The following is a 13,531-nucleotide window of genomic DNA, read 5'->3' as shown; positions in this document are numbered from 1 at the left end:
ACAGGTATGATGCAGCCAGGTGGATAGCACTTGGCTTGCAGAGTACCTGGTACCGGGAGGAACTAATCGCCTTTTTAGAGATAAAAGGCAAAAATAACCAACTTGATTACCCCAGCAACATTGACCATAATGAGAAGCTGAAACACAATAATGAAGTAGCAGACCAAAAAAGGAGAGCAGTCTAGTGAGAATGTTCTGACTGATTTATATTCCTCTCCTAAAGTATTACCCTTGAAATGAGCATACTATTCAGTTCCACCTGAAAAGAAACAAGTGCATTTGTTTTGTTGTCACTGTATTGCTAACGGTGAATAACTTCTGATTTTTGATATTGAGGTGAGGTGGAATAGCTTTTGTCCTTACTTGTTGCAGTAGTATCTGATATTCTTTCCCATTTCAAAGCTTGGGAAGATCAAGGTAAAACTAAATGTCATAAATATGTGCAGCAAAAATTCAGGTAATTATAATAAATGTAAACTGATAAAGGTGACCTTACAAAAAGAGAAAACAAGTGATGCCAGTGGAGGCCCTGACACAACAAATATTTTCACGTTCAATGAATGTCTATGTCTGTGCAGTCCACACTGGCTCTAGTGGCTGTATTTACATATTCATTTACATGTCTAAGGGTTGAGTTCATGATGGTCTTAATTATGCATCAAAATATTTAAAAGAACACACACAAAAGAATCAATGTGCATGTTCTTTTAAATAACAGTATGCACCCTGTGAAACAGAATATCTGAAAAGTTTATACTCAGCTGAAGTAATGTATTTTTTCCCTTTCAGAATGTGTTGTAATTCAGCTATACAAAATATCTCTTAATAGCTTGTTTTATTCTAAGTAATCTCAGTGCTTTCTATAAGGATCAGTAAAGTTCACAGAAGACAGGAATACTACATCTATCCATTTAGCAGCCTGCCACCTGATGTTTGCCAAAACAGCATAAGATGATAAAATGATTCAGAAATAATCCAAAAGTCAAGACTTCCAGACCCTTTTCTAACTATAACACACCCTGGACTTCCAAATAATATCACAAACCCAAGAATTATAACTACCAGAAACAATCCACAGATATTAGCTCTGACAATGATTCTCAGATATGCCTAAATATTTAGGGAATAATGAATTTCTACTTTGCAATGTTATGATGACTATAATGCTGTTGGCATAGTCAATACTCAGTCGGGAAGGTCCAAAATTATTTGAAACTTCTAGCAACTCTTGTACCTGATGGTTCCTAACACACTTCAAAAAATGTTTACTATTGAAAATGCTACACTGGGGCAAAGCTAAATAGGATAGATACCTGTGCAAGCTGATGAGATTTTTGTAAAAACTTGCAATACTAAGACTGACAGTCAGTGACAACAGTTTGCTTTATTTCCCTTTTTTTTTTTTTCCCCTTGCAGGTAGATATAACTACAGGATAAGGTAAACCATCCTTCATAATCCAAAATAAGTAATTCCTTTGGGGTGGCATGTATATTGTAGCACACCTGCACAGAAAAGATAAGATTTATCTGTCAAATGGCTCACCTCCTCTAGCAACCTGAATATGACATGACCTATTGCTAAAATTATGCTGTGTAAGTGAAAACGGGCTATTCATAAGCAAAGAAAAGGAGCTGAGACCAGTCACAGAACAATTTTGTGTTATACCATTTTCAAGCTTTCTAAAACCAATAGTAGCATCGAAAAGCAAGACGTCCATTTTTATAAGGAATGTGAACACCACAAAAAAGCTACTGAACTTAGAAATCAGTATTTCATGAGAAACTTTGCTGATCAGATCAGATCCAGGAATTACATGCTAAAACTCCAGTATTGCAAGTTCAGGTGGGTATCTAAAATGCAAGTTCTGCAATTTGCATTTTGAACATCTGTTCAGTTTAAGCAAAATTTTCAAATTTAAGCAAGATTTTCAAAGAACGGAAACTCTTCTTTATTTGTTTCACTCTATCTCACGTCTCTCTGGACTCGAGCAAGGGCAAGCTGACAAAAAATTATATTTACATTTCATTTACATGTATATTGATATTTATATTGAGCTGGTACAAGCCTAGTTAAACAGTTATGTGGTCCTGAGTTTGCTCGTCCTTTCCTATGCACTTGCATCATGACCAGATTGTGATTTCCAAGACTCCTGTGGAAATAACACAAGTTGCTGATACATACAGATGAGATGCTTACAGATATCTAAGACTTTACAAAAAAGTCTCCTATTCAGCGAAGTTGTACTAATGAGCATGCCAAGAACTTGGTATCTGCCTTGTTCCACCTTCAGTTTAACCACAAAGTGCCTGAAAACTAGGAAAATATGGAAGACCTGCCTCCTGTTCCACACAAGAAAATGCAGAGGCATCACTGGCTGAATGAGTGGCTACCAAGCCTTCATTTACTCTATGGCAGAGCCCCTTCACCACACCCTAAAACAACCACTCAGAGAAAGAAGCATAAAGAGGTGGTCCCCCTTCCCAGTTTCCAAAGGAAGGACCTCAGATGTCTCACTGCACAAGGTGCTCGAGTACGTACCGCAGCCTCATGGAGGGGAAGGGAAATGGAAACACGCCTTGGCCACTGCTGCCCCAGAACTGCCCCTGAGAGCTTGTTACTTCTTGCAAGTACATGCTGAGTGTCTCCCCATGGACTATATGGACAATCTCAATATCCAGACTGGAGATGTGAGGGTCAGACTTAAAACCTGGTATAAGGCCTCGTGCTGGAAAACCTAAAGCTACCCTCCTGCTCTAACCCATTATTCATTTCTGAACATTTCTTTGGATGCTTAAATGAAAAATGAGCGATCTGTGCTTCAAATCCTGATGCTGTCTGTGTAAAAATACCCAACGCCCATTAGTAAGTTGCTTTTAAATTATCTTTATATGCAATTATTGCTTTTTCTCTGTAGAAGTACACATTTAGGCCCTTTTTTCCTTTTGAACTAGACTGATTTAATGAAAGAGGGGCTAAGTGACCATAAATTAACAGATAAGATAAAAGCAGAGTACAGGGTTAGAAGATGTCCTTTGGGACACTTGAATCTGGGAATTCTTTCACAGCTTTAATAATGATTTAACATATCTTCTCATGAGTGGGACAGCATCTACTGTATGGACATAGTTGTCATTTTTTTCCTTTTCCTATGATATGTACACAGTAGAATAAAATATATTTATGCCTCTTTACTACTTGCAATTGTTAAAATTGCTTGATTGTTTTTTATATTTTTGAAACCTTGTGTGGTTTTCTGAGTTGCTTACCAACAGAGAAAAATCAAAATACACAAAATGATAGCATAATGAAAATGGATCTAATAGCTGACAATTTATGAAACCAATTTAAAAATCTTTATGAGCATGAAACAATCTGTATGGTAGTACAAATCTTGCCTCTATTATCTTGTTGTGACTTTGTTCCCAGTTATTTTATGCCCTTGACAGACTTGAACAGAGGAAATACTAAGCTGTCTTCAATCAAGATTACAGTGACATCCACAGCATTAGGCGAACATCTTCCTATTAAAAACTGCCAACATCTAAAGAAAGAAATATTTTACTAATGATCTTTATTTAGCTCCTTGTCAAGTGACTGTTCATTTGGCTACTTTATTTCACACTAGTTTGTTAACAAGTTCTGCATATGCGTTTCTGATTGTTTCAAATAAATGTTGCCTTTGCAAAGGCAAATGTCTTTGACAAGTGGTGACTTCCTAGATACTAGAAAATGTCAAAGGAGTTATCATGTAAAATATTACTTTAGTTTGCTACTGCATTCGTCTTTGACTTATATGAAAGATGGTAAGGAGAGTGCTAAAATGCCACTGATTCATTGATTTGTTCTATCCTTTTATAAGGTAGAATGGTTCGTCAGACTTTCTTACTGAAAAGGGAATATGGATTGAGTATACCTGGCTTGGACACGTCTTTCTGCTTTGTCAGATATTGGGCCTTCAGCCACTGATACCAAGAACTGATGTATGTATTCAGGCTGAGAGGTGTTTTTCTCTGAGAACAGTTCCACTCAGTTCAGCAGAAAAACACCTGAACTTCCTCAAAGCAACCAGAATGTACCAATGTGTACTTTTTTGTAGCATTTCTTGGTATGTGATTTTATTGTCCATCTTCTACATCTGACATCTTATAACCACTGTTAATTTCCTCTGATAAATAATGTCATTGGCCCGTAGCAATAAACACACGGAGCAATATTTGCTTTCTTTACTATACTTTGATTTCTCTCAGCATGCAATGCTTGGCACACATCAAATTCTTAGCTGGTACTCTTAGATGGTGTTTGATGTATATGGCTTAATGAAAGCTCTCTTGTCTTCCTGTGCTTATTTCCTCCATTTTGAATTATGCCTGTTCTAGTTTTGCATACCCTGAGCTTTGGGAACATCTGAAAGAGGAAGATATGATGATTTCAGCAAATATGTCACTCCTATCTGCTTCCAGTGTGAGAAGGACCAGAATTCTCCTTCCATTAGCTGCATTCCACAGATACATTTATGAAATACCATTTTAGCTGCAGCAGAAAATATTATCAGAAAAAAAGGGGGTAAGATTTTGGCATTAAGTTACTCCAAGAAGAAGAAAGAACAACCTCATTCTTCATCCCCACAATCATTCTATGTTGCCTAGCAATTCCTGTTAATTAAATTTTCTGTAACTCTTACAAAGAAAACAATGGATCCAAGAAATACACAATCCTATATATGTAAGACTAAAAAAAGAAGTTGATCCTAGCCTTTAAGCCCAAAAAATCAAAACAAGTCACAGCCTCCTGAATTTTCCAATTTTTTTAATTCCAGGAGGGAAAAAAAAAAACAATGCACCAGCCAAAAATAGATATTGCACCATATATATTAAAATTCTGAAACCTGTGGCTGGAGATTTGATTTACCTTTTGCTCAAGTCTCAGTTAAGTGAAATACAAGCTATTTTTATCTGTCAATAATTTAGAAAATATGCTGACAAAATGGGTAGCAAAAACTGGTCTTTGAAATACTCATTTATCTAGCTTGCAGAGTAAAGAAAAATATACAATATTCATTAGCAATATATAGTAATGGCTTATAATTCTTAGGCTATAATCAAAGACTTATTTCAAAATATATGATTAAACTATGATAAAGCAATGGTCAAGAATATACAAACATACCAGTATAGTTGTTGTAACTGGTAATATATATGATTTCAGGGTCTCAGAAATCAGTACAAAAAATTTCTTAAATTAAGGCATCCTTTAGCTCTAGCCCGTAATAACTGGTATACAGATGGCTGCCAGAAAAAAGAGAAACATTTTTCTAAAGCACAGTAACATGCAATTTCTGGCTTATTTCTTCATTCCTGATTGTCAATGCCATGCTATGCTTTTGCCTGTGATGTCAGGAAACAAATCAGAAGTAAAAACAAAAAGAAGAATGAAACTGTTGAGAACTGCAGGAACTGAAAAATGCCAGATATTTCTATGGCAATGTTTAATAAAATGTGTGCATAAAAAACAGAGGGAAAGAAAAGTTTTGTTTGCTGTTATGTGAAAACATGAGAAATGCAATACCACTTGACTGCTGCCAGGTTTTCATTTACACCAAAAACGCAAATTAAACTGGCTTTACTCAACAGAGTTTGAACTATATGAATATCTTTGCACATGTACTATAGTTCTGATGCTCAAAACATCGTGATATCATGCTGCAGCCAGCAAGGTCTAAGGACAACAATTAAGATGAGGTTTCAGGTGGATGGTGACATTTCTGCGGATTTCATACATCTCTGTGTGTGTGTGTATGTTGACCCTAGCCTCTAATGAAACTGCAGTTATACTAGGTTTAGGGTTTCCTTTTCTATGTCTTCCTTCATGTCCATGCTTAAGATGTTTCTGCCCCACAGTGTCCCATTTTGACAAAATTACTTCCCTTTCAGCTGGTAGAACAGACCCAACAAGCCAGTTAGTTTGGGTTACATGACCTATGAGGATTAGCCTCATGACTTTATGCTGAGATGAATTAGGGGGTTTCCCATGGTCACTGACTGAGCCCAGATTTTTAGAGGTTTTAATGCTCACTCATCCTCTGCTTCTAAAAGTCTCATTCTCACGTATGCTTCAAGATAACACCGTGTGGGCTTTCTTGCTGAAAACTTCTGTTTAAAACAGCTGTGAGATTAACGCATCAGCCACTGGGTAATTTTTCTGTTAGTGGACTTACGGCTCAGCCTGTACTTCTCCGCATCTCTGATGTATTGGTCTTGTTGCACCTTAAGCTTAACAAAACTGAATGCAAACTCTTTTTCTCCTACACATCTCATTTCCTCCCTCTTTGTCTACTTGTAAAGGAAACACCCCAACCCTTCTTACTCAAATCTTTTTTGAGCACTTCTCTGAGGTATTTCCAAACAAAACTAATTGATTTGGTCTGGTGCTCATTTAAAGGCTATTCTTTTGACATGCTCAAGTTATCCCTAAACTGCAATCCAAAGGAATGACAGGAAATTGTACAGACACACCCAACCTACTGAACTCAAGGTGCCTGTTCAAGCTACCTAGATCAAATACGTCAGAGAGTAGCACAGAGGTACAAGCACAATCTGAACGAGGGGATGGAGATTTCACAGAAGATTTTACAGAATTTAAAGCAAGTTTCACATCCAAGATTTCATTCAAAGCATGTGACATGCAGAACCGTCTGCTCCCTAAGGAAGTGGGTTCATGTAGGAATACGTTGAGCCTATGGCATGTTCTGAATTCCTTCATGCTCAGTGAAACCTGCTGCAAGATTCAGATGCTACTAGACTACTTTATGTAAACTTATACAGCCTTTTCCACAGCTAAATCAACCCATTAATCTATTTCAAAACGTATGGAGTTATGTTAAAATGAGTTACCTTTTCTTGATACTGTCGCCGTGAGGAATCAAGAGACTGAATGAGGGCAGTGGCATGACCAACAAACATGGCATAACAAGTCGCCCCCACGATCATACTCAACATGGTTATCCAGAGGTCGGACATGCTGACGGGGGCACGGGCTCCATAACCAATGCAGAGCATATGGCTCATGGCTTTGAAGAGTGCATATGAGTACTGCTTTCCCCAGGAATCATTCTGCAAGAAAAGAGACAAGTGACTGAGCCAGCAAGCAGCTGAAGGGAAAAATACCTTTGTACCTGTATCGTGGGATCATGGATTACTGGCTTTGAAAGAGCAGTCTGGTAATGTGTCCTCTGTGCATGAGAAGAGATATTCCTTCTGAATTAACTGTTAGTTAAAGTGTCAGAGATCCTGCCAGATAATACTTTGCACAGTGAGATGAAATAAAATTGACTATTTTTAATACATGATTGTATTCTTAAACTTGGGTGTTAACCTAATTACAAGGAGACTAAAGGTCAGTTTTATTTTACAGTCCATGGCGTATGGTTTAGAAAAAGCTGAGCACGCAGACTTATCAAGTGCAAGAAGGCAGTATGTTTTTTTATATGCATGAACACACCCTTATGGCCCCACTTCTTTCTTTTCAGAATTGTCCGTTTTAATGTATAACCATATTTGATCTTGCCAGCTGTTTCACTTCCCAAGGATGGAAAATAAGCTCTCATTTGTTGTAAAGCCTGCTTATCCTGTTTTTTCTTGTAATATTGTGTTTATACCAGAAGCATCTCAATTCAAAAGAATTCTGTAATCACAACAAACCTATATCCATAACCATGGTCTGTTAAACACAGCTGAAAAGAAAAGGCAAATACCTGAGTCCTACATTTCTGACATATAGCTACCCCTTCCCATTCTGTCTGGGAGATTAGAAGGAACCCAACACCTCACTCAAAACCTTTTAAAATTGCAAAGGTGTTGTCAGCATCTTCCCTTTAGCTTTACATAAGGATAGCCAAAGGGGCTGTTCCCAGAGAAAAGCAGACTCTTAAACACATTCCAAAAAGCCCTGGGACTCCTTGTCAGATTTTTCTATTTCCCTTGCCAAAAGAATGAAATGAGAACAGTTTTATAGCTGTTCATCATCCAGTGCCCAGAAAAACAAATTGTGCTTGGAGGGAGGCAGCATACATGAGGAAACACTGTATTTACCACAAAGCACTGAGAATAATTTCAGAAATGAAGAAGTGAAGAAGGAAGAACTTGGATGACATTAGTAAGATTAGGCAGTTATCCAACAGAGTGTCTAAAATACAAGACCAAAAATAATAATCCTGTTAACATAAACAAATCTCCAAACGAGCAGTAGCATTTTTATATAAAATTTACATATGAAATATCAATATTTGTGTGTCTCTTCCACCCATACAAGCTTTACTCAAATGCTCGTTTCTCAAAGAGCTTCAGGCTTGCTGTCTTGCCATTTAAATGCCAAGGTTACCAACTACTGTTGTGCTTTTCAACTATTAAAATACATTTTCTAGACTCCTGATTAGCTAAAATAACTGGTGACAGGGAATAAGGTAAAAATTCTTGGATTGCAGATGACATAGTATTTATTCACTAACATAATAAGTTACAAATTAATGGTTCCTCTGTATTTATACCTGTTTCACTTTCTAAATTAAAGCTTTTCAGATTTCTGAGCTGTTTTTGTCTTCAATGTGAAAATTTTGTGTTGTAAATGCTGCTAAGGAATAGGTTTTCAATGTGTCCACTTAAAAAAATAAAAGAGATCTTAGACTGCTGGGAATCGGTGGAGGGGTTCACTGAGTAGCGACGAAGTAAGTTTCCTTTTGTTTTGGGGCTTTAAAAAATACTCAAAAAATACACGAACTGAGGAGTCTTCCCTGAAAAATCTCCAGTTCGGGATCAAGCTACCCCACTGGAGAGCACAGAAACTTCTTGCTGTCTGGGTCAGTGTAGGTATTTCAACGCAAGTTCCCCGCCTCTCAGGAGAGCAGCTTACAGCAACCAAAACACAGTCTATTTTGAAGGACTTTCCTTCCAGCTGGTATCAATCTCCTTTGGGTGGAGATAATTAATAAGGGAATAGTTAGAGACCCATACCAAATTCTTTAGCTGTTGCAGCTTTATATAGACTACACTGGGGAAAACAATAAACTGCCTGCTGGAAAAAAAAATAGATCTGCTTTTTAAGGCTACAAGTAGCATTATTAAAGCCATAATATTCAAGGGGTTGTAAGATCAAGAGCTCAGTTCCTGCAGGGCTCCATGCAGTGGATCTCGCTCCTAAATGGTATTTTTAGCATAACTATTATAAATATTAAATAAAAATAAAAGCTGATCTCAGTCTGGTCTGTAAATCTTTTCTATCATATGCTTGGTGTGATAAATCTCAAATAAAATTCTTCCAGTAAAATGATATTTTTACATCAAAGTCTTTGAGTTAATCTAAATGCTGGTTGATTTTATGTCTTGACTGAGGTCCTTTCCAAGTCTGTGAATTACAGGTTTTTTCACAAAATACCATTGTCTTCAAGAAAGAACAAGAAAGTAGGAGTGAGGAGAAGCAAGAAGAAACAACATACACGATGGGCTTTCTACTAAGTATGTAACAGGGTGAGTGAAAAACAAATTAAATACTACTGGTGAAGTAGTACCATGAGCGAATAAGTGACATGTAATGACAGAAGAGAAATAACTAAAAATGTACAACAAAATGAACAAATACATTTTAAACCACATATCCACCTTTACATATAAGCCAAAGAAGGATGCAATACCTCTAACAGTCATGACTGCATCTGAATCCAGACTGGAGGTGAAAGCCACCACAAAGGGACATTTTGTTATACAAGCACCATGAGATATTACTATGTAGCTTGTGACAGACAGGCTCGGCACATTTCAGACATTTCAAAATGGGTCGCACTGAGTAGCTGGTCCTCAGATGGACTGAAAGGTTTTAGCAGAAGGAGAAAAAGACCTGGTGAAAAAGCCTGACAAAACATTTTAATCCAACTTGGATTTGTCTGAGGATTTTGTTGCTGAAAATTCTTGCCAGTGCTTTTTTGTTTGTTTCTTTTCCTTAATAATCAATCAGTTCTTGTAGAATCAGTTGCAAACATCGGTCCTTTTAGGTTCTATGGGGATTTTTTTTAAGATGGTGCTGAACAAATACCCTTGTGGAAGGTACAAATTTCAGTACAGTTACCTGTATTGTTCAATGATTTATTCTGAATACAGAAACCACTTAAAAAGAACGTTTGTTCTAACATAAAATCCTATAAATCATGTATGCTACTATCAATATTACTATATGAAATAATAATAATTATTACTTAATTATTTTTCTACTTGTGTTGTATAAGATAAGGGTTTGGCAGAAGCAACTCTAACTTTATTTCAATGTGAGACATTGGAATCTTCCACAACCCCATTCCAAAGTGCTGCTCCTTGCTGTAAAAAAGTGAGGAGTGGCCATTCCTCTGCTACTAGCCTGGAGAGTGTTGGTTTTTAATAAGAAGCATTTTTGCACTTGCATCATAAGGAGATTTTTACAGAACATATTCACAGATAATATCCCTGAGTTAATAAAAGCCTATCCTACCACATAAAGAAATCTGTGTTTACATAGTCAGCTTTTCTTTAATATAACAGTTAAATATTAATATTTATATAAATTAATGTTAAATGTTCCCCTAAATGGCCATAATCTGGTTTTAATTTATAGATTAAAAAACCCCAAAACATAAACCTCTATGAGTTAAAAAAATCTCCTACCAATCAGTAAAAAGGGGTATTTAATTACTTAGTTGACAATGAGTTGATCACTGTTCCAGATTAGCAGTAACCGGTTTAAAATGTTTTAAATGAAATTACGTTAATTTGGAAAACTGTAATTGTGAGAAATACCACAGCTGTTTATCCAAGGATTGATTACATAATCTAGCTTGATGACATTAGGAAATCCTCACATTTGTGAAAAGAATGATCACTGATCATTTGCAATTAGTTCTGTAAGTATATACATTAATTTAGCAGTTATCCTGAAGAATACATTAATCACAGGGCACTTCTAATTTGTAAGTCTGTTTCCAAGCCTCTTCCTTCACTGCAGGATGCCATGCTTTGTCTCATAATTTCACATGAACCTGCTACAAGTATCTCTTTGTAATATTAACTTTTCAGCTTATAAGAAATAAATCACAGAAAGGTCACACAGCACCTTCTAAGGGACAACAATAAAAGGCAAATTATTTTTCTCAGTGGATTAAGAAAGGGTTTCTATTTTACTGGGATCTGTGAATGTTTTCACCAGGAGATTTTGTTGTCATCAGAAAAATCAATTCCATTCCCATGCTGTAGTCATTCCCTCAGGCACAGTTTATATTCCCTCAGCCATACCCTTGCACTGAGATATCAATTGATTTAGAAATCTCGTAACAAGCAGACTATTGCACAGACAGTAGTGGTTTCCACATTTTTAACTCAGTTCCTTCTTCCCTTCACATCAAACTCACTGCGTGTGTCACAGAAATGGTCCTCACAGTTTGCAAGGGTATGCTTTATGATCATGGAGCAAAGATTGACTTAGGAATTAAGTGAAATGATTTCTACAAGGACCTTGAACTCACACTCCTGACTCTCCCTTCCAAAACTGCAGTAGGTATGGGGAAGTAGCCTGTCTCTAGCCTGAAGACCTTGCCTTGCAATCAGTCACACACATCCATTCGGGCCCACCATTGCCTTTAGGTTCTTCTGAAAGTAAGTGATATCTAAAGGAGGAAAGATGGATACAAATCTTGACAGGATATAGATGGTTTGTGTCTATCTTAGTAAATTAAAAAGTATCAGAAACCATTTCCAAGCTCTAGGACTTGGTTCACATGGGTATACTGTTAGAAACACCCCTGGTGTGGCACTGGCCACATTGCACTCTCCCAAGCAATATCAGGCCTACTTTGGAGCTGGTGTGGTGAGGACATTCCTTCTAGGCAGCTGTCATCAGCTTGTCCTGTGCTGAAATTCAAATGAGTAATTCTATGGACACGGTAGCTCCTATTCCAGTCCTACCCCACTGCCCATTAAAAGTGGGCACTTTTAACTTATGAGCATGGAGGCAGCCATACAGACTGTAAGTAAGCCCTCTGGTTTTAGTGTGGTCACAGAAAGTTATTGCACAGAATGAATGTAAAGTTCAGGGTGGGGCTTCAAAGGTTGAAGAAGGCACAAAGCATCCTTGCTCACATGGTAGCACATACTGTAATGCAACAGTGGCCCCAAAGAAACATCTACCTAAAATCTGGAGGACATGAGCCACTGCTGGTCAAAGTTACTGTAAAAATTACAGTCTTTTCCAACAAGAATTCAGTTAAACTGTATTTGTGTCTTATATAGCCATAATATGAGATAGTTGTATATAGTTATTTGCAAGCCATTGCCAACAGTTTCTTAAAGGCTTCTTAAATTTAAGAATTATTTAAAATAATATGTAACTAATCAAAAAGATGTGCTAAGAAAAGGTTATACCTGCATGTTAATGATATTTCTAATAGGTATGTCAGATAGCACTAGAAAAAAACGACGTGTTTCTTACCAAATCCTACATCACTGAACTTCAATGGCCAATCCTCCTAACTGTTACACTGAACTTTCCATAAAAGTTTTACTGTCCTAAGAAGTTTCTCATGCTTTGGATTTGGCATCTACATGTCTGCAAATTCTGGCTCTGTTTTCATATTTCCGAATTCAAGTGTTATGTGTATAAATATATTTCAACAGTAATCCATATATACATTTTGATCTAGATATATATCTTACTTGTCCATTAGTCATTTGCATAATTTACTGCCTCTGGCTTCATACAGTATCTTAGAATGACACACTAGTTAAAATCTCAGACAGGAAATTACAGCAAAATACCATCTCTGCATTTCAACTTTCAAAGAAGTTGTTTGAATACCGCAGTGAACAACTAAGCTGGCCAGCTGGGAAAGCTGTGCAATATTTACTGTTTCAAAACTCACGCAGCGGTGAATGCATGATCACGCAAAACCTCTACTTCTTATCACAGCTATTATTACTACGAACCTCTTGTTGTCTTCTAAAACTAGTAAACAAAGGCAAGGTGGCATCAGACTTGAAAGACTAAAAATTTTGCTGTTATTATAAAAACCTTTAAAAAGCACATGGAAGAAGAGTATATGTTTGGAAGTGTGTAAGTACATATAATTTATGGAAAAAAACCTGAATCAGTAAGCTTAGTTGAATAAGCAGGTGTCTTCAGAAACTTCTCACCTGCACAGATAACAGATGGTGCAAATGATTTAGCATATACTTTCAAGACCAACAGTGGCAGAAAAATTTTAGAAAGTGTTTGGCATTGCATTCCACAGGCAAAGAGGTTTGACCACTAAATATTATATATTTACTTTGTTCAGAGTCGTTATGTGACTTTGCTGTCATTACAGTTTATTCATGTTTTGGTGCTGTGTCTTTCGCACTAGTCATTAAACAAAAACAATGGCGTAAGAGATCCTTCTTTTTCTTTTGATAATTTTTCCTGACACAGAAAAAATTGAATACTTATCTGCTAACACATTCCCCCATTAAAAGCAAGCAGCACCTG

General features: G+C 36.8%; 1 protein-coding gene across 1 annotated transcript in view; it reads right to left on the bottom strand.

Annotated features, from left to right (window-relative positions):
* HCN1 (hyperpolarization activated cyclic nucleotide gated potassium channel 1) overlaps positions 1 to 13,531 on the bottom strand; it is a 202,243-nt gene that overhangs the window by 65,288 nt on the left and 123,424 nt on the right. The window contains exon 4 of the mRNA XM_075079035.1: positions 6,892 to 7,110. Within this exon, the coding sequence (XP_074935136.1) occupies positions 6,892 to 7,110 (219 nt within the window). The remainder of the gene's footprint in view (positions 1 to 6,891; positions 7,111 to 13,531) is intronic.

This window comes from Phalacrocorax aristotelis, chromosome Z (assembly GCF_949628215.1).
Source record: "Phalacrocorax aristotelis chromosome Z, bGulAri2.1, whole genome shotgun sequence".
In the NCBI taxonomy this organism is placed as follows: Eukaryota; Metazoa; Chordata; class Aves; order Suliformes; family Phalacrocoracidae; genus Phalacrocorax; species Phalacrocorax aristotelis.
The sequence above is the reverse complement of the archived record's forward strand: the minus strand, read 5'-3'. Positions and strand labels throughout refer to the sequence as shown.